Below are 21,047 nucleotides of genomic sequence, written 5' to 3'. Positions count from 1 at the left end.
TTTTGACTATCCGTTCTAATTTTACTCCGTCCACTATATTATTTTCTGTTTATAGCGTCGAAATATTAATCTATGCTAATATCGTAATAAGGCAGAATTGATGAGATTCCTTGCAGACGGCGGGCGGCATAAAAAGTCTTTCGATATAATTATAGGGAAAGATCGTAAAAAGATATTGATTAAAGCATCGATATTGCCGCATCTATTTTATTAATTTGTAGACTTTTACCTCTCCACTTGAGTAACTCTCTCCAATATATTTTTTTTTTATTAAAAATGATTTTAGTTAGGTTTTATAGTCGTTTGACTTCCCATCTGCAGAGTGTATTTTTTGTTCGGATGAATGAATTTTAATAATAAAATATAAGGAGTCATTAGAATCGTCTAATAATAATGACATAGGCTTCAGTATATATTCCAATGATTAAAATCAGTTCGTTTTGTTTATCCTTAAAAATACTAGTAGCATTATAACTATAATATATTTAATAATATGTTATGTTATTACTACAGTATAAATATGACGATACAACCATATTTGATAACGATGCTCTATTTTTAGGTGCGAGAGAAATACATAAGGCATTCCAGTTTAGTTCTCAAAAGTGTCACATGTGATCGTCATTATATTTTCCGCCTCTTACCTCTTACTTGAGAAACAAATGATATTAGTACAGAAAATCGAACCTCACACCCATTTCAGCCGTTGCGTAATAGAATTCAATTACACGACATACAAATCTAATTACTTCCCAACAGCCAATAGCAGTGTTTTGAACGAGCCTCGACTGCTCATTGTATTATGTATACAGAGACACTTTGCTTGGCTTATTGAATGTTTAAATGTTAATGGAAAACATGATGAAAATTATAACATTTTCTAGGTGATAAGGTGCCTTATTTGCAATATATTACGAATGTCTCTGGTCGCAATTATGATACTGTAGTAGTGCAAAAGGAGTGCATTTACGAGTTCTGCTTTATTCGAGGTCTAAAAGTTTCGTCCTCCTCGTATACATATGAAATACTAAGAGAAATGATAAATTTTAAACGAATAAAAACGTAAATAAACACTATAAGCATATATCTCTGCTAGAACCTTTTTAGTTCCACTTACTGGATACGCGCCTCTCCCAAGATATAAGGGAGGGTTGAAACATATACTACCAAGCTGCTAAAAGGTAGAATAGTAAAGAAGTGTACGGGTTTACAACTAACCCCAGTTGCATGTTTAAACTGCCCATAAAACCTCGGATAAGTTTTAACGACTGTTACCCAATGGTAGTAGGTAACTAAAACTGCCGACTCAACCTTTGCGGTTGCCCACCCAACTGCCGACCGCGGTTGAAAACAGACTAGTTAAAACGCTATAAAAAGCATGTAGACTGTAGGTACCTACTTAATAAAGGACTATTGGCCAACTTCGGGTTAAACTCATATGACGCTGCATAAATATTCATGGTTTGGAAGGCCCTGCAGCTTTAGATTACTGATGTCATTCTAAATTAAATATGGCGGGCACCTAAAGATGGTGAACCAGTTATTTGTTTAATAACCTTCGTCCTCCATAATATAGCTATAAAATGAAAGGGCTTTCTGAGAAGAAAACCATAAAAACTTATTTTAATTCATGTACATTTATAAGCTAATTGTGGCCATAATAATATAAACTGTAAAACTTTAAAATGTCTATCTAGTTTAAAAGATATAGAGCCCTGTGACAGACGGATAGGCATCGAAGACTTAATGGAGTTTTTACCTTTAGAGCATGGAACCCTAAAGATAATATTGATAACTACGTCGACATATCCTGTTTCCTCTAAAAATACATTACATAATCAAAGATGTTGCCAAGGTTTACAAGTTAAATAAGGAAACTTGTATTCAATTTATCCAAGGGCGGTCGCGATGGGAATCGCATGAAGCCGCTGTTTCCCGAACCAACAATCAGTCTTCATCAGCCATCGAAGTAATTTCCTCTGCGAAATTTAATAAAGGAATAACCATTTTAATTTTATGGGATATTACTTTTTGCTCAATATTTTGGAGGTGTTAATTTTTTTGAGCTTTGTTTTTTTTAGTTTATTTGTATAAATTGAAAGCCGCATAGGTTGTAACCGTCATAATAGTTTACCGCAATGTTAGTTACGCAGGTTTGCCCAGTTCCACCCCCAAGCTTTTACAAGATATTTTATACATATGATAAAAGAGCTTTTAGAAGGTGGTAGAACTCTTTGTGGTTCGACTCCGGCGGCACCACCGCCACTCCTATTCCTGCCTAATAACAGCAGTGTTAGGCGCTGCTGTGTTCTGTTTTGAATGGTGTGGTAAGGGAGATATATTTTTCCGAGGCATTCCAGCTTAGTCCTCAGGGGTAGCGGCGCATCTGTGGCCCACCTCAGTTAGGAATATCTAATCCTATCTGGGGTTGATTACAGTGTCCATGCGTGGCAGTAACCACTTACCATCAGGTGGACTGCATGCTCGTCTGCTACTTCTATATTATAAAAAAAAATCTCGGCTACAGCCGTCCACAGACATCTGTAATCAACTCCCAATAAGAAAATACCTGAGGTCCTTAATACGAGTATATGCCTTGCTACTCCTGAGGACTAAGTTAGAACGCCTCGTATAAATATGTCTCAAATGTTTTGTGCATAATAAGTTAGTTTCAATGTTAACCAGTTTACGCTGAGTTAGTTATGTTTTGATATGAATTATCTTCGGAATGTACTATAGTATACATTTATTTCGTATAACATTAATTACATAGAATTGTTTATGTCGGCATAACATTTTAATAAGTGCTCGTTAAGATAAACACTACTGTTTGCACACACTACATAAACGGTACTGACAAACAAGTTTGTATTATTTAGTCCCCGTGCTTCGACATGCACGTTAAGTAGGCCAATTATGTTGAAATCACATGTATAAATGTTATTATTCTGTGTATCTCAGGGTATGTTACGATGTCCCTGTAGTTCCGGGACTAGAATAGGGCTACGTTATCCCCTGCCTGTCGTAAGAGCCGACTAAAAGGGGGCTTTCGGGGTTGCGGACGGCAAGAGTGGGAGCTTGAACCGTCCAGTAAGCGACCCCGGGAAGGACGGCAGTATGTGTGGTCGCATGCCGTCGTAAACACTAAATGGTGCGGGAGGAGCGAAAACTGTTCCCCCAGGGTATAGCCCGATCGGGGCATCGAGCTTTGATGCCCCGATCGGGCTCCGGTTGTGTTCCGTCGGAAATCCCGGAGTTCTCCAACAAGCGTTGAGGACGGCCATCGGGGGGTTTTAGTGCGGTAAAAATCCCACGTAACCCGGCGTCGCTCCCACGTCGTCGGGTACAGTTTGAAGGTTTCCCCGTCGAAAAAAAAAGGGTAGGTATGTTACGATAGTCTGTCTTCTATTAATTAATTACATGCCCTCATAGATATGCTACTAATAAAGACGCATGCCTTACTAAATTTTAAAAGGTTGGAAGGTCTATGGTATGTCGTAACTATTTTTGTGATTTCGTGGTTAGTATAGTATACAATCTGCTAGAGAGCGTTATAGAAGAATACTGTCCTTTATGTAACCTAAGGGTTCGTTTACGTTCACATATACGTCTCAACCCATAGTAGGCTTATTAATATTTCTGTACAGACATAGAACGTATCAGACGCGTGCCGCATACTTGATCTATCTACGAGACAAAACCGCGTAGTTACGTGCCTGGTACGATATTATTTTCAAAAATATGATGTTATCTGTCATTGCCCGTGTCTGACATAACACCTTCCACGTCTGTAATGAGGCCTATTTAATTGGTGGTCTTCATTGTGTAAAAATTCTTGTAAGTTCAGTATTATGTACGATTTATCCCAAAAGACAAACTACCAAAAAATATAAACACGCTTTGATACGGATTAATAAATATTTTGATGTAAATGCAACCATTTTAATTTCAGTTTATTGTATGCCCGTCCGTAATATTTAGAGGAGGTATAGCATCATTTTATCTTGAAAAATACGACCTTTGTGTGCGGCCCCACTGACCTTTAGCATGCATGCATGATCAAAGTCACTGAGCGGAATATAATGATGCGTATATTATACCTACGTTAGACAAAAAATATTAATATGAGAAGAGACGGGGTTTGTGATTATAAAACGCTTAATAAAAATTCTGTATCATTTATTTTATATGTGTATATTTCATAAAGTATATTTTTGGAGTTTACTCCTTAAGAAACGATTTGAGTTATAAGGCCCGGTACGGAAATTTTATGAGGAGTAAAATCAAGTGTAACACGAAAAGTTGAGGCGTAACGGTAACCAAAATATGAATCAAGAGTGCTTTTATTAATTTAAAATACAGTAAGTTCAAATCCCATATGAAAGTAATTATTACAATAAAAATAATTAGCAATATATAAAACATTAAAACGTCATTAACTAATTTGTTTACATTTTTGCATAAATTAAGTTATAGGTTTGATCATTTATAAACACTGTGAAAAATATGAACATTGGCGCCATAATATGATTAACAATCTTTTATGAACGTTTTTAAAGAAGAGTAACATATAAAATCAGTAAGCAATTGAATAAGATATAATATTAGCAAAATAAGTTTTTAACATAAAGAGGCTTTTGTAAGTTACTGATATATTAATTTAACTTATAAAAATGGATGCATTATTGATCAGCACCATCTATCAACGATAAACGGGCAAAATCAAAACAGTATTATTTAATATTTATTACAGAATTATTGCTAATGAATTATGTTAAAAATAAGTTATATAAAATTAGCAATACGTTTTAAATGAATTCTAGAATTATAAATCATTCAGAAACAATCCAAATTACATATAATAACATGTTTATTGAGTCTCATATAAATTTCATCCGTAAATTGCAACAAGGATATTTTATAGATGGCAAAGAAATTATAATTATTAAGTTTTAAGTTATAAAACGTTTAACATTGTTTTAAATATAAATAATTATATTATATTAAAATTTACTTTAATATAAACAATTATATTAAGTTACCATTATAATATTTGGAACCAAAATACATAGATTGATAAACTTGCAAACTTACAATTTATAAAACTTGCCACTAGATGGCGCTATTTTATATTATTTTGTAACATACTTTATGTAATACGCATTATTGAAGTAATATAAATAATCCGAATAATTACAGATATATGTTTGTTTCTCTTATCATTTTAGCAGATGCGTTCATTTACCTACCCTTTTTTCTATTCGATATATATCATAATTATCATTCGTAAGGAGTAAACTCCAATCGTGCGTCGTAGCTGACACACACACACTTTTTTTTTGTTTCAGGTATGAAGCTAAATACTGGTAGTAAATATTTATCTAAGGAGTAAAAGTCCATTCGTATGTATCATTCTGGAGTTCCAATTCAAGTTCGTTTTAAAGGTTCTCATGGATATACAAAGAAAATTTTACGCATACACATCCCAATCAAAAATAGAAATTTAAATTCATTACATACATCCTGGCGGGGAATCAAACCTGGATATCTCTGCGAACCAGACAGTGATTAAGTGGAGTACATAAATTGTTTGTTATAATTTCTGGCAAACAAAGTTGATTACTTTTTGATCTCGGAATCCGATTCCCCAGGCGAATACATATAATCATTTCGTTTCGTTTCAAACAACCCAATTCTATTTGCCGTATCGATACGTTTAATTGAATTTTTGTCTTCAACTGCCTTTGAGGAACCGAAAAATATTATGGAATACGAAATATCTTATGTTTTAATATTTATTTTAATAATTACATTTTTATTCTGATAAGCCTCTCTTTTGATCTGTAGTATCTGTACGATTTATTTGCTTAAAAATAAGGGTATTTATAATATATATTTGTATCAATAAATTTGTATGAACTTCACAAAATTATTTACATAGAAATGATTTTTTTTTTCATTTTTGTTCCCATAACCAGTTGGATTTACTGTTTAAAATAATATTAAAGAGGAATTCTACTGCTATTATATACATATGAAAGGTTTTTAAATATTTAAACTGTATAAAACGCCATCTTATGTACGGCAAATATCAAATGACAACGTGGCTCCATCTGTTGCTAAGCTATGAAACTTTTAACAAACACTCATAGTACTCGTAAAGTTTGGTAGATGGCGGGGCGGTACTATAGTAAGAAAAGCTAAGTATTACACCGTTATTTGTCATAATTAAATTGAGTGTATACTAGTACTAGTATGTACTACTAAAGTTTATAATATTTTATTGTAAAATGAGACAGTGTCTATTATATTAAAATATAATTCATCATCACCAAACCATTAACTGTCTCATTACTGGGTCTCCTCTCAGTATGAGAAGGATTAGGCCGTGGTCCACCGCGCTGGCCAAATGCGAATTTATAGAATTGTTTCATGTACCTTTGAAAAAGATAAAATTGGTAATAATTCTAATTTGTTATTACAATGTTATTTTCTTAAACAGTTTTATAAGATTTGTAAAAGTTCTTTCGTGTCAAGGGTGACTTTTGCGCCTGCGTGAAAACATATTTAGCTCCACCCTCTAAACAAATTCTTTCTTTTTCTAATGCTTTTCGTCAACATGCAATCTTCTACTACGTTATGCGTTCTTGGTAACAAGTAGACATTTTCCGCTCTAATCGGGATTTCCAGAAATCTATTTTGGCGTAGACGTCGGCTTATCCACCACCCCATCCCAGGGAATTTTCCTCAAGACGCAGTTTTCATGGTTGTGTTATTCTTTCGATTTATGTTCGCTTAGTACAATTTCCCGTAGCGGCGAAGCCTTCTACGCAAGGTTGCTACGAAACGTCGCCTATTTTCCGTCGTCTCGTAGCGAAAAGTGTCTACGATCGGGTTTGTTCACAATTGAGATTGCCCGTAGAACCGTCTACGTACAAACGAATGGATTAAAATTAAATTAAACTTTTCATTTTATATTATTCTATTTTAATATAAACCCTATATATTGGCTAGAAGTATTATTATTATTATTTTTGAGAAAACAATGCCTTTACACTTATTTATTTATTGCCTTAAATATTTTTAAAACTGTTATTTTTTACGAATATGGAATTATTGTTATTTTACCTATTAGTTAGTAAATTTATGTAAAAAAATGTTTTTTATTAGCAATGCAAAGTATTTTCTTTAATAAATCGATAGTAGTTTAGAATATGGAATTCTGATAGAAGTGATTATAATGTTAACTATTTATTTATTTATTAAATCATTAATGACAGAAATTTATTTTACATCTGAAAATTCACTATTTACTTAATTTTAGACTTGGACATTTTTGAACGAAGCTTGAATGGCACGCCCCTACTGTAAGCTCCTCCTATTTGCTCCTCTCCTTTCTCTTGTTCCATCTCTTTCTATTTACACAGTTTTCGTAGCACACAATTCACGTTTTGTGTTGCCTTGGTATTTTTTCAGCAGCGCTAAAGCCTTCAGATATCTTTGCTACGCTATTACTACGAACTGCTACGAACTACGACATGAAAATATTGCGCTACAGTAGTACCTTTACCATGAGTTTTTACGTTTTGACAAATATGACTGTTTTGGTATTTGTTTACGTATTTGCCCATACAATTTCCAATCAGCGCCCCTAGCGGATTATATCAGAACTTGGGAATAAACAGTCATATTTGTCGTAAACGTAAAAACTCATGGTAAGGGTACAAATAAAAGGAAATATCATTAAAATATGTATCTATACGTATTTTTCTTAGTTTTTAACTACGTTGCACATTTTCCACACTATAATTTTCATTTTTATGAAATAAAATTAACTACTATTGATATCCTGCTTATTTTTAATATTGACTTAGCTTTTAACCTGTGTTAAGAAGTAGCAATAATCATTGCTTGTTCAAAACGTAATGTTTTTCATAAATTAACTCATGGTGTCGAATGTACTGATGGTGTTTTGTCATATATAATTTCTTTAGCGTAACCACAGCGAATATATGTATAATTGGCGGCCAAAAATACTCATTTTCATTCGAAAGTCATAATGAGCCTCCCATGCAATAAATAACTCCAATAAATAATAACTGCTGCACACTTATTTCTAGGAATCCGTTGCCAAATATATTTGACATAAGCAAATAAATATACTTTGTTTTTACAATTAACAATATATTTCCTGTATACAAAACAATAACAAGAACAATACAATAAACACTATTCGAAAAAAGGAAATTTTTCTAGAAAACTGCCGAATAAATGCGATCAAGTGACACTTTTGAAAAGCGTGAGCGTACGATTGCGTTCGCTACTTGGCCCCCAAGGCCCGATGAATGACGACAACGCACGAATACTACCAGGATGCCATGAACGAAAAGTTCTTTAGGCAACGTTTTGGCTGTGAAAATTTTACTTGAATAAGGGAGAAAGCTATACACAGAAAGAGAGGTTGCGATAAGCAGAAGAGAGAAGCACGATAGACGCGACATCGTTGCTAGGCAATGATGTACATGTGATATGTTAGAGGCCGCCTAAACGGTCAATTATATTGTGCAATATTGAGAATTGTGCAATATTATTGACCGTTTAGGGTTAATATTGAAAATTGCGCAGTGATTTACCGAATGTTTGAGCGAGTTAAGTTTATATTACACCATATTTTGCCATTTCATCGTGTACGGTCAGTATTGTACAATATTTTTACTATTCTCATTCAATACCAATGTCCGACTGAATATGAAAATATTGTGCAGTTTGTATTATTGTGCAATATAATTGCTCGATTGGTTTGAGAGCGCATTTCAATCGGGGATCCCTTAGAGTTCGTTTTCATTAGTTCTGCTCGACAATCCTACTGTTCGCTGACCGACAGATCTTGCTGTTGACATTACAATAACAACAAATATCGAAAGACCGTTTCCACCACAAACAGGTGTGTAGTTTCTGCCTGTTACAAATTTCAAATTTCGACCATTGGTAGGCAAAAGTGGGATAGATTGATTAATAATAACGGGAACAATATTTCTATAACAAAACTGGGTGTCAGTGATAGTCCTACTTAGTCATAATAAATTATAAGCTATATTAACATTATTTTTAAAATTAGTTCCAAATAAAGTAATGATAATAAACAAATAATAGCTGCATATCTTATTTTTGATTTTACAAAATACCAAAAATATTCATCAAGACGTAGGTACAATGATTAAGTAGTCAATTATTTATGATTAATTATTTTGTGTTCAAAAATTATCTGTCTCAAATATATTTCTTTTTCGATATTGTAAAGTTTTTAATGGTAGTTAATTGCGTCGGAATTAACGGTAGTTAATTGCGTCGTATTTCAAAAAAAGCGCCATCTTTGGATACGCAACGTAAACAAACAGTATAGGATCGTCAATGAAGTGGAACCGAGCTATAATGCACTCAAAAGCCGTTTCATAGTTCCACCGCACATACAGAGATGGCGGTAAGAGCAAAAAGCTTGACTAAGTTAATACACCGAGACAATATTTAACGTCAACGTTTAATAATCCTTTCATCTTTAAAATTAAAATTTAATCATAAAATTAAATCCATAATTAAACTTACAATATTATAATTACAGTTTTATAATATCAATGAAAACTAAATTATAATAATAAGTTAATTGTTTTATACATTTTATTTACAAATATGTATTTATGTGTCCCTACTTGTAAATGTAATATTTATTTTCATATAATTTTAAACTTTTAACAACAATATAAATTTAAACAAAAAACAATTTATTAATTTTATGCTGATATTTTTATATGATAGAAGTATCTAACGAGCATGCAGTCCACCTGATAATAAGTGATAGCTGCCATCCATGGACAACTAAAATGCCATGAAAACCACCACAGCAGAAACTACTACTAATACTAATTTCGTCACAGTTTAGACTTCTCACATACATTATGAATTGGTTGAACAAACAAATTTGAACGTTTCTATCGGAGTGCTCCATCTTAATATTTATGCTACCCTTGTACTCAATTCTAATAACAAAACATGGATGACTCTGCGTAACGGCCGTAGATGGAACTAAATAACTACAACCGCTACGATGTTTAATTTATTTTTATGCTTACCCTAAAATGGACGAGAATTTGGAAAAGACATTTTGGCAATTTTATCCATACGTTAATTTGTTAAAAGTTATAAAGTTCATGATTTTATATAAAACTGTAAATTTTATACATTTACCGATTTGCGGTTTGATAAAAAAATTGTTTAATTACTTATTAAAAGTTATGCAGAAGTTTGTATACAAAAAACGTTTTATTTATTATTAAGTTGCATGCCAGTACTGTATAAAAATGCAATGAAATAAGAACATTAATATGTATTTAAAAAAAATAATGTTAATAAATAATTGAAAACTAACAATATCCAATAATAAAATATGGTGTAAAATAAAAATGTTAAAAAAAAAGTTACCGTTTATGAAATAGGAGAAAACGTCAAGTTTATAATAGTGGATAGCAAATGTTACGACCATGACCGGTAAAAAAAATAGAAAAATAAAACCTTGCAATGCAGTGTTAATTCTAATTTCAAAATTAAATGTACGTTCAACGGCAAAAGTAGATGATCAAAATCGGACATTCAATACTAATGATCGTAATTTGCGTCAATATAGTGTTGCGGTGAGTGTTTCTAAAGCACGAGATTGTCAAGTGTACCAAATATTAACTAATAGTATTGCCGCCCAATATCGATGATAATTCATATACACAAAATCTCTAAACTTATTTAGTGTCAGAACTAAGAAATGAACAATTGTATCAAAACAAGATGATTGTCAAATATACCAAAATTGGTGATAACACTGGTGCCATAATTATGACAAAAAAATATCGGATGTAAAACAAAATCATAATTCGAATCGATTTCAATGAGTATTCATGCGTTTATTTCGGTTCTCTTTTCAAATGTATGGGAAACTGGGGACACTTGATCCCCCCTTTTGTTTTTTGACCATTATTTGGTAAATATTGATCTGATTTTAGATATATGGGTACTGAAATACGTGGAATTTCATTGGCTATACTAAGTATAAAAGCTAATGATATCGGTATATAAATTTTGTGACCAGCCCATGAAAACTTAGTATAGGGAATGATATCATGTGTCCCATATATATGTCTGACTTGACCCCCCCCCCCCCCTCTGGAACACTTGATCCTGAGGGAAATAAGTCTCCGTTATTTTCATATGATACTAAAATGAAAAAAAGTATATGTTAAAATTGATTTATCATTGATTTATATGCTTAGTAGAAATAACAACAACATATCCACTGTTTTGATAAATCACATATACGAGTAACTATGTTTTCAGCTAACATTACTTAATGTTCTTATTATCACAGAATCTTATGGTTGATATTTTTTTTTTCTTGCACCTTGTATCGTTTTATATACTCTGGGCATATGGAATCCGGAAATTATTTAAAAATAAACATTAATGGACGCATGATCCGGTGGGATCATATCTCCCATAAGAAAGTGTACCTACCATGTGTACCCTAGCTATACTGTGGTTATAAAAATATATTGTAAAAAAATCTACTACTATTAACACTATTCTATAAAGCAGACGTTTAAAAAAGTAGATAATAATAAATAGTTTAAAAGTGATACTTACCCATAATAAGTTTACTAACCAATTATTTAATCAAAATGAAAACTTACGAAAAATATTTTCCTGCTACACGAAACAAACTATCATCCACCATCTGCTTAAATATCAAATTGGACAAGAGTACCAACTTTAGAAAGTTATAACGTATCATAAACAACCAATGTTGCCACACTAACCAAATATAGTGTTCACTGAAGCTCTGTAATTCCAGTGTATCTAGTCTCCCGTAAGGATCAAGTGTCCCCAGTTTCCCCTATATAGAAACTCCTTCGTATATTTAAGAAGTAATTTTCAATATTATCTGTGACACACATAAATAACTAATTGCGCATTAAAAATTTAGTTTTTTAAGTGATTTGAGTGCGTGGGGATTTAAATAGCCATCATATACTATAAGAGAGCTTTTCGGGAACGAAGGGGACTGTACACCAAGGTAACACATTTAGGGGGAAAAATAGCGTTTGTGTATTATTTTACGTGTATATCCCAAAGGAAGACCTTGCAATTAAATTATGGCCCCTGGAGGCACCTTTCAAAAACCTTAGTCTTGACGATTTTTTTTTTGTTTATGATAAAGACGCTTTCTACACTCATAGCCCTCACTAGGATTCCCTGTATCGTAGGTGCCATGGGCACATACACACAGACGAATACACAAACACTCAGACCCAGAATATATATCCAAATTCATCATTTAGATGTCTGTCTGGCCGGCGATCGAACCTGGAACCCTTTGCGCGTCAGACTAGTATAATGACCGCTCCGCCACGCGGGTCGTCATGATAATGTTAGATTTCTTTTTAACGTGGGTGAAACCGCGGGGCACAGCTAGTATACCAAGGCCCGCGGGAGTTTTAGTGATAAACATTTTGTAGCATTAATATTTGACATCATCTAATTTTTGATACATATGATATTCATCTTCTTTTGAAACAATTTTTCATTTCTAAGTTTTGACGCTAAATAAGTTTAGAGATTTTGTGTATATGAATGATCATCGATATTGGGCGGCAGTACTACTAGTTAATATTTGGTACACTTGACAATCTCGTGCTTTAGAAACACTTCACCGCCACACTATTTTGACGCAAATTACGATCATTAGTATTGAATGTCCGATTTTGATCATCTAAATTTGCCGCTGACTGTACTATCAAAAAAATTAAATTGCCAAATTTGTAATGAAAAATTAGCATTAATAACACATATTATGTTTTACTGCCCGGAACATACTTTTAAATTTATAATTAGCATGTAGGTGAAGATCCCTGGTGTCCTTTAAGATTTTATGAAAGTAGTTTTCACTTCAAAATTAACCCATTGGCCTTCGTATGAGAACATCCCTTACTGGCGCTACGTCACCGATATCCATTACGTAGAGGGCAGCGCCTAATTGCACTAGTGCGCATGCGTAAGTTCGCCCTCTTCTTCTACCACGTAGTGTTATGCTATATAAGCTGTCCTTGTCTAACCCAATGAGTTCTTAACGCTTATGTTGCCTTGTTACATACAATGTAGCTTCGCAACATTTTCCGGTCATATGACGTCACGGTTGAACCTCGACACCTTCTGGACGACAAATCACGACGAAAGCACAACAATATTTAATTTATGTTAAAATTACCTTATAGTGCGAAATATACATATCAGTGCTCTACCTTCAAATAATATTACTTATGTTAATATTAATTCATTTTACGTCATATAAATTGTATATCAACATACTTATCTTAAGTTACCACTTACTGTCTCAAGTTACTGCAATGTTTGGTGAGCAGGTTATATTGTTTTTTCTTTGTGTAAGTAGTGCTATAATCCTATACTGAAAAGAAGATATGTATAAACATATTGGCAAATATAAAAAAATATAAATATGTTATGAATGTGTGAAATTACATTAAAATGTATGACTGGTGATATTGTAAAATATTCAATAGGAATATATTTTCTTAAAATGAAGTCACTAATATATGTACATTAAAGAATTACATAATGTAATAAATATTAGTTATTACATAATTATTCAGGTATTTCATTGTCTTTAAGTTAACAATTAGCTGTTTTTGGTATAAGAACGCAAAAGGTTTTTTACCTACATACGTTTTTAGCACCTAATCTCTGTTATTTACCCTTTAATTTCATTTCATAATAATTCCAATCCACAGTGGATAAAGTGATTAACGGCTGTTGTTAATAAATCAATCCCGCTGATATAATTAATGATACTGTAAGTTCCTAATTTTAGTTCATCTAGTACATAATTAACATGCATAGTTTAATGTTTTTTTAAAGTATTCATATTATTATATGGAAGAGATTAGTCCCCACAATACAGGGAATCCTCTAGTGTGGGGCCTAGTGATCTATAATGTGCATACATGCATATGCACTACAAAATTGTGTATCCCTTTCTATTGTATAAATACTTCCTATATCGTACCTTGTAAGTTTGCTTGTATGTTTTTTATTTTGTGTACAGAAATTAAAATTATTAAGTTATTATAATCTATCAATGTGTTGCCTATCAAAGATCGAAATTTCACAATGTTTGCCCACTAGAAATAGTCAAATTTTGACTTTTGGTTGACTTTGTATTAATAAACGTAAGACTGATCTAATAAGGACGTAAGAATAAAGTATATCGACTCTAATTTAACCCGTTGGAATATTCATCTGTCATAACATAACAGAAAATACTAAGTAATACTAACTGAAATAAAAATGAATATGATTACATTTATATTATCCAAACTAGAATAATCCTAATTTCCCGTCAGTAGAAAGCCGTCATTACGGGTACATCACTAGTGCTACGCGCTGTCAATATTACGTCATCAAATACTGACCCACTTTCACTTATGACTCCTCCCATTTTAGTAAGTACGCATGCGCAAATTGCTCGTCCCTCTCTTTCATGTCCTTGTTACCCCTAGCTTACGTCATTATATCCTGCTTAGTCTTTATGGTGTCCTGGTATATGCATTGTAGTTTCACAACATTCTCCATCACGTCATCAATCAACCCTACGAGGAATTTCCGAAGGACACAAACGGCTCTTCGTTTTTTGTGCTAATGTGAAAATGGTGAATCAAATGTGTCACCAGTCATAAAAAAATGGTTGCCTGTAAAGTCGGTTTTACGGGCGAAGATTTTACGTGACAACGTCTTTTTCTCGGTAGAATATTTATTGATATGAATATAATTAAATTGCACAATAGGAACAAGGAATTGAATGAAAATAAGAATTGCACAAATTTTAACTATAGAAATATATTTTGTTTAGTCTCTAGTGCTGCGCGCGCGGCAGACCGATCATAGTTGAGTGGGAGAGAGACGCAAGGCATTCGGCGGGCCTCTCTCTCGTTCGGTGACTCATCGTAACGTTACCGGGCGTTACACTTTTTCATAAGTGACTCCCAGCCGCAACCTAATTTAAGACGTTGTCACGTCAAAAATGATTTGATTTGATTTGATTTCATTTCATTTCATTTCATTTCATGCATTATACCAGCAATTACATTTTTTTATTTTAGAATTTGTTTTCTCAAAAAGGAGGGACATTCTGTAGTGTAAATGTGGCAATGTAATGTTAACGTTAAGCATAATATAAACACAGGGTGGCTGTGTCCTTTTAAAAATTGATAAGGTGAATTCACTTTCCAAGCTTTTCATTTCAAACTTTAGGCGTTTCACTTTAAGAGCACCAACTTTAGGTAAAGTAAGTACCCTTACAATGAGTTTTCAAAACATCCCACAATTTTACGTTACGTTTATTCAATCTATTATCCTGTTCCGTTTGCTTCAGTAGACTTAGTAAACGTAACCATAAGTAAGTGCTCAAGCCTTTTTGTCTGCCTCACATGTTCGTATATACCAAAACAGTCATATTTGTCAAAACGTAAAAACTTATGGTAAGGGTACAAGTTCTAGACAAACATCAACAACAGAAAATGTATGCTAACGTCTAAAATTTTATTACAATAGTATTATCCTTAGTAGCGAAATTTCACGGCCATGGCTACTCATTATTTGACAGCCGAAGGATTAACCCCAACTTTCACTCTAGCGACGTCACCCTAATGACGTAGTGTCAGTTTGACTAGATACCCCGCCCACTTAACTTAGTACGCATGCGCGATTTTGCTTCTCTTTCTAACTTGGTATCGTAGAATTTCACTTGTTATATGGTTCTGATTTCTCTTTCCAACCTGTTATGCTAATACTTTTCTGTTATGATGCTTTGGTACGTGCATTGTAGTTACATAACGTTCTCAAACCACCACCGTCTTCAAATATTTGTATGTGTGTCAGACGGAATATGAGATATTCTTTGTTCCGGTATTACAAACGAAAATATTCATAGTTGGAAGTTAATTGCGTAACAAACAGTATTTTTTTATAATTAATAAGTAACCAAATGGATAATATCCAATTTCTGGCTTACTAATAATATTCTTAGAATGTTATTAATTTTGTAAAAATACACTTTTGAATTAACAACTTGTCCAATGTTTTTTTTTGCCGTTTTAAGATGATTATAATTTTACAGGTATGTTTAGTTTCTATTATGTATCTTCTATGTTATTCCAGTGAAAACTATAGAAATCCATCGTAAATACTGCTTTACAAAATATGTTAGGTACACATACTTGCATACAAACGTATGATAAAACTTTTAGCACCGCCTTCCCGAGCACACATGCGATGCGAACCTATCCGTGAACTATTAAACTTATCTCTTAGTTATTATGTAATCATTTTTTACTGTGTGCATATTCTTAATATGATGTAATTTTATTGGATAATAATAAGGATTATATACAATATTTGAAACAATAAAATTAAATACTAATTAAACAAAAAAAAAAAAAACAAATTATATACTAATAGAAACTTATTTACAAAATCTACATATATACAAAAACGAAATACAAAAATATAAAAACATAAAAACTACCATAAAAAATGATCACCATCGCTGTCCTTGGGCAAGGTACCCAAGATGCTGGCAGCATTTCCTCTTTGAATTGCTATAGCAATTCGTTGAGCGAAATGCGTGCCAGCTCCTGGATCTCCAGAGACGTCGACCAATCGTGTTGACAGTTGTTTATACAACTGCCAAGCATCCGGGCCCCATGGACCTAAAGTTTCAACACCAAACGCCACAAATATGTAGTTATTACACAAACTAACATATTTATGACGCTTGGCGTTTTCAGCAGCAGTAGCCGCCGCCCCCGCGCCAGATGATGATGCCTGGAGGTGAGAAGGAGCCAGTGTGTCGACACACGTAGCGTCCCACACCAACATCCTTCCCCCCTTCCAGGGTATTAACGTCATACCGTCAGGCCGCTTGCCATCGTCACGTGCGAGACCATTCGGCTCTAAACAAGCCGGCACATTGACGGTGACAAAAGCCCGACGAATGACGTCATTGATGGTGGCGTGGCGCGATAAGCGACCAGCACTACGCTGACAAGAAAGTCCATGGTGTCCAAATACATCGACGTCTGCACCGCAATGACAGCGATGGTGCTCAACTGTCTTTACACCCAGACGCAAACGAGTACAAACTGATAGAGTTAGATTGTCTAAAAGTGTACCTATATTTCCCGAAGGATATGCCTGTAGCCAAAACCCCGACTCCCGCTCTGCTACTGCAAGGAGACGAGCCCTCTCTGCAATATCATGTGCAGAATCAAGAAGCTGATGTCGTACAAGTATGCAGAGGGGTTCGTCCCATAATTTTTGTAAATTTAAATGTACCGGAAATTTTAGATTTGGTCCAGCCTGTAACCAAGCATCTTTAGCTTCATCCATAAAAGTAATCTGAGGTTCCTCAAAAATTTTAGACAATATATCCGAAGTTAAATTTTGTGTTTTATGGACTGAAGATAAAAATGCTGGTAGCGCAACACTCGAAATTTTACGTATACCCAAGCCTCCATGCCTAACGGGTAATGAAGCCTGGGTCCAAGCGCGTTCATTCATATGACAATTTAGAACAGACGAAAGAGTTTTCATGATGATGTCATCCAATTTTAAACAAAGTTCATTAAATTTCCAAAGGGGTGTACTTCTCAAAAGATATGTAAATTTAGGGACAAATAAACAAAATCGAATAATGAAAAGAGCCATGTGTGAATTAATTTTAAGTAAACGATCTGAAGTTTCATTAAAATTATGAATATTGTTTTCGATAAAAGATGGAATTGATTCTGGGAATATCGGTGAGCCCAGGAGGTGTAAAGAATGTTTATCTGAAATTTTGATATTAGGAGCCAAAGTTTTAAATCGTTCAATAATACTATTTTTTTCATTTACATTTTTGGAATTTGAAACAAAAAGTTCACATTTTGAAAAATTTACTTCAAGACCAATATTGCTAAATTTATCCATAATTTCCTGAAAATCTGTAAAAACTGTTTCTGTGTCACCTCCTAGAGAGCCGTCATCCAAATACCACACGTTAAATTTTGAATTTAAATTTGATACAATGGGATGAATAGCCAAACTGAAAATTGCTGGACCAAGTGGATCACCTTGCTGGCAACCTACAGATGAATTTAATAAATGATGTTTGTATACTAACTTTGACGGAGTACCATAACACTGCCAAAGAAAAGGATAAATAGATGGAGTAACTTGTTTTACTTGATCCAGCAAGGTGATCCTGTCAACCGAATTAAAAGCGTTTTTTATATCCAACTTCAAAAACACGTCTCCTCTCTCTTTCATTAATAAAGTTCTAGCTGCGTGGACTGCAGCCTCACACCCACCCTGGCTTCCAAAACCTAACTGGACAGGGGATAACTTTTCAGATATATTAGGTTTAATAACATTGCAGCATATTTTGGAAGCCAGGCGACGCAAGGTGCAACCCACAGCTATTGGTCTGATACCACCGTCCTTTTTTTTTAATGCACATATATTTGCGCCATAAAGAATGTGGGTTACATCGGAGGTAACCTTACCAGCTAACATTATGTTTATTAGCTGCGTTATACTATTTAACAGTAACTGACCTGCATCTCCAACATGACCGCCTACAAGATCTTTTAGATGTTGTGGTGTTAAGCCATCAAGGCCACCTGCGGAACCATTTTTGAAACACATTACAGCAGCTAATACCTGTTTTGGTGTAATTTGTAGTGGATCATCTTCAATATTAAGAAATTCAGGGGAGCCGTGAATTGAAGCTGGTGGATGTTTTTCCAAAAGGGCCGAAAGAGTAGCAGGGGAATCGGGAGCAATAACATCATTAGAAAAAAGGATAGTTGCAGCTCCTTTTAAATCTCCATCAGTTACTTTTTGTTCAACTTTTTTAAAAATATTACTGTTCTTGTGGGAAGTTTTGGATTTAATTACGATGTCATTGTATTTTATTAAACTGGTGCAATTAGTTTTTATTATTTGTGTGAGTGAACTGCGACTATCCTTTTTTGCATGTAAAACAACATATGGAAAAGTCAATAAATGTTCCCAGCTTTGTAAGTCGTTTTTATTTACTACATCTTTTATTATTGTATTAAGGGTGGTTGCAACAGTGACTCGTGAACCTCTAGGAATGCGCTTAACCACTGGTATTGAACCTTTGAGGCGCCCGAGAGTTTTAACGAAATCACTTGAAGCTTCAGTCTGTGTGATTTCTGTGGATTCGACGTGTTCGACATTTTTATGAGCTTTCCCAAAATGTACCCTTAAGCCCCGATTACCTTTGAAGTAGCGTGGCTGAGAACATAACTGACATTTCAATAAGTTTCCACATTGTGAGTTATTATATTGGCTACAGGTGTTTGCGTCTGACGAAGACGAAATAGAAATATTTTGCATATAAAAAAGACTTAATTATAATATACAAAAAACAATAAATATATGTAAAATAGCACCTTTTAAATTAATTCATACTAAATTAAATCATATTTATAACTAAAATAAATTATTTATCTGACAAAACTTCAACAACAAAGTTGCTTAGTAACGATTACATAATATTACAACTGATTGGCAGGATGACAGAGAAGCGTAGCTATTGGTTTTCAAGATGTATTTTATACTTTGTTGATTGGCTAGTTAACAGACAAGAATCTCTGCTATTGGTTTCCAAGAAGCATTGTTGCTTGGTAACAAGTGGCGTCCAAAGGCGTCCTTAGCTACGTTTTGACAGGTTGCTTTGTTATTAATATTTTTACAATTTTATTTTTCACTAGAACCGAGCACGTCCTGATTCTACCCACAACTGTGTGGATGACTCACTGGTTGTTAAAATGAATGAAGACCTTTTTAGGGCTTAAAACACGATAAAATACATTAAATTATTTTAATCAATGTAGACTTGACAACACAGTACAACGGCCCATTACCGTATTATTATGTTACGTTATTATGTTATCCTGGTATCTCTACTGTACTTTCATAACATCCCTCCAACCTCAGTTACGTCATAATTATGACGGTTGACATGAATGAAATTGAAAGCACGAAACAAGTTGAGCGCTACGAATACCGCATATTTAATACCCTGCTTCTTAGTTTCATTTTATTTGGTATTTATCTGGGTATGTAACGGAATCTTTGAACTCGATTTTTACCCACTTTTCCAGATTTTTAAAAAAATTAGAACCCTTTGAAGAACCGATGACATTACACGATTTTATTAATTTTGTCCCATTCTTATCACTGGGATCGTCAGGGTTTGGGTTGCTAACGGTTATTCTTCTGCGATTTTAGCGTTGTTTTTAACACAACAACTATAGGTATTCTGATCTACGTTATAATTGATATAATAGTGTCATTGCAATCAGACTATCTATTAGCAAATTTTTGACAGGATTAATTGGAGTTAACCATAAAATATAATATAAGCATGTATGCTTAATTCTCATTATGATAACCTTAAAGAAACATACTGCATATTATTAATACAATAATATAAATAAAATCCACCTTAAATAAGTCAAGTCTGATACAGATACATTTTTATTATACTAAAAATGTATTTCGTTATAGACTGTATAATAGTACGCCATTCCGCATTACGTAAAACCATGAAGACACACATTTTGCACTAAAGTAATATTTTTTCAGTTACCACAAAATTATTTCTTTATATCTTATGTTTACCTAGTATTTTTTCCGTTCACCCTCTACAAACCCCTATTTTTTACGGCTACGGGGTCTTTTCCGCTACGCGATGCTACGGCTATGACGTTTAAAGGGGCTACGAATGATGTAGTATGCCCGAAAGTCATACTAACACATTAGTAGCAAGTGCCTAAATAGCTTCAGAATAACACTAGTCATTATTCTGAGTAAATAGCACATGAATACGTGTCAAGAAAAAAATGGGTTCATAATTATCTGTT

General features: G+C 33.6%; 1 protein-coding gene across 1 annotated transcript; it reads right to left on the bottom strand.

Annotated features, from left to right (window-relative positions):
• Positions 1–16,511: 16,511 nt before the first annotated feature.
• Positions 16,512–19,659, bottom strand: LOC140748234 (uncharacterized). The gene has a single exon (XM_073081000.1). It carries the CDS (start codon positions 19,513–19,515, stop codon positions 16,636–16,638), a length of 2,880 nt encoding a protein of 959 aa, XP_072937101.1. The 5' UTR covers positions 19,516–19,659; the 3' UTR covers positions 16,512–16,635.
• Between the last annotated feature and the right edge of the window lie 1,388 nt (positions 19,660–21,047).

This window comes from Epargyreus clarus, unplaced genomic scaffold, assembly GCF_041222505.1.
Source record: "Epargyreus clarus isolate Ecla_fem2 unplaced genomic scaffold, WU_Ecla_fem_2.2 ptg000015l, whole genome shotgun sequence".
NCBI lineage: Eukaryota > Metazoa > Arthropoda > Insecta > Lepidoptera > Hesperiidae > Epargyreus > Epargyreus clarus.
Note: the sequence above shows the minus strand (reverse complement) of the source record. Positions and strands in the feature narration are given on the sequence as shown.

Bases quoted from the DNA above. Each gene is read 5' to 3' on its own strand.
- LOC140748234 (XM_073081000.1), bottom strand. From the start codon at position 19,515: ATGCAAAATATTTCTATTTCGTCTTCGTCAGACGCAAACACCTGTAGC.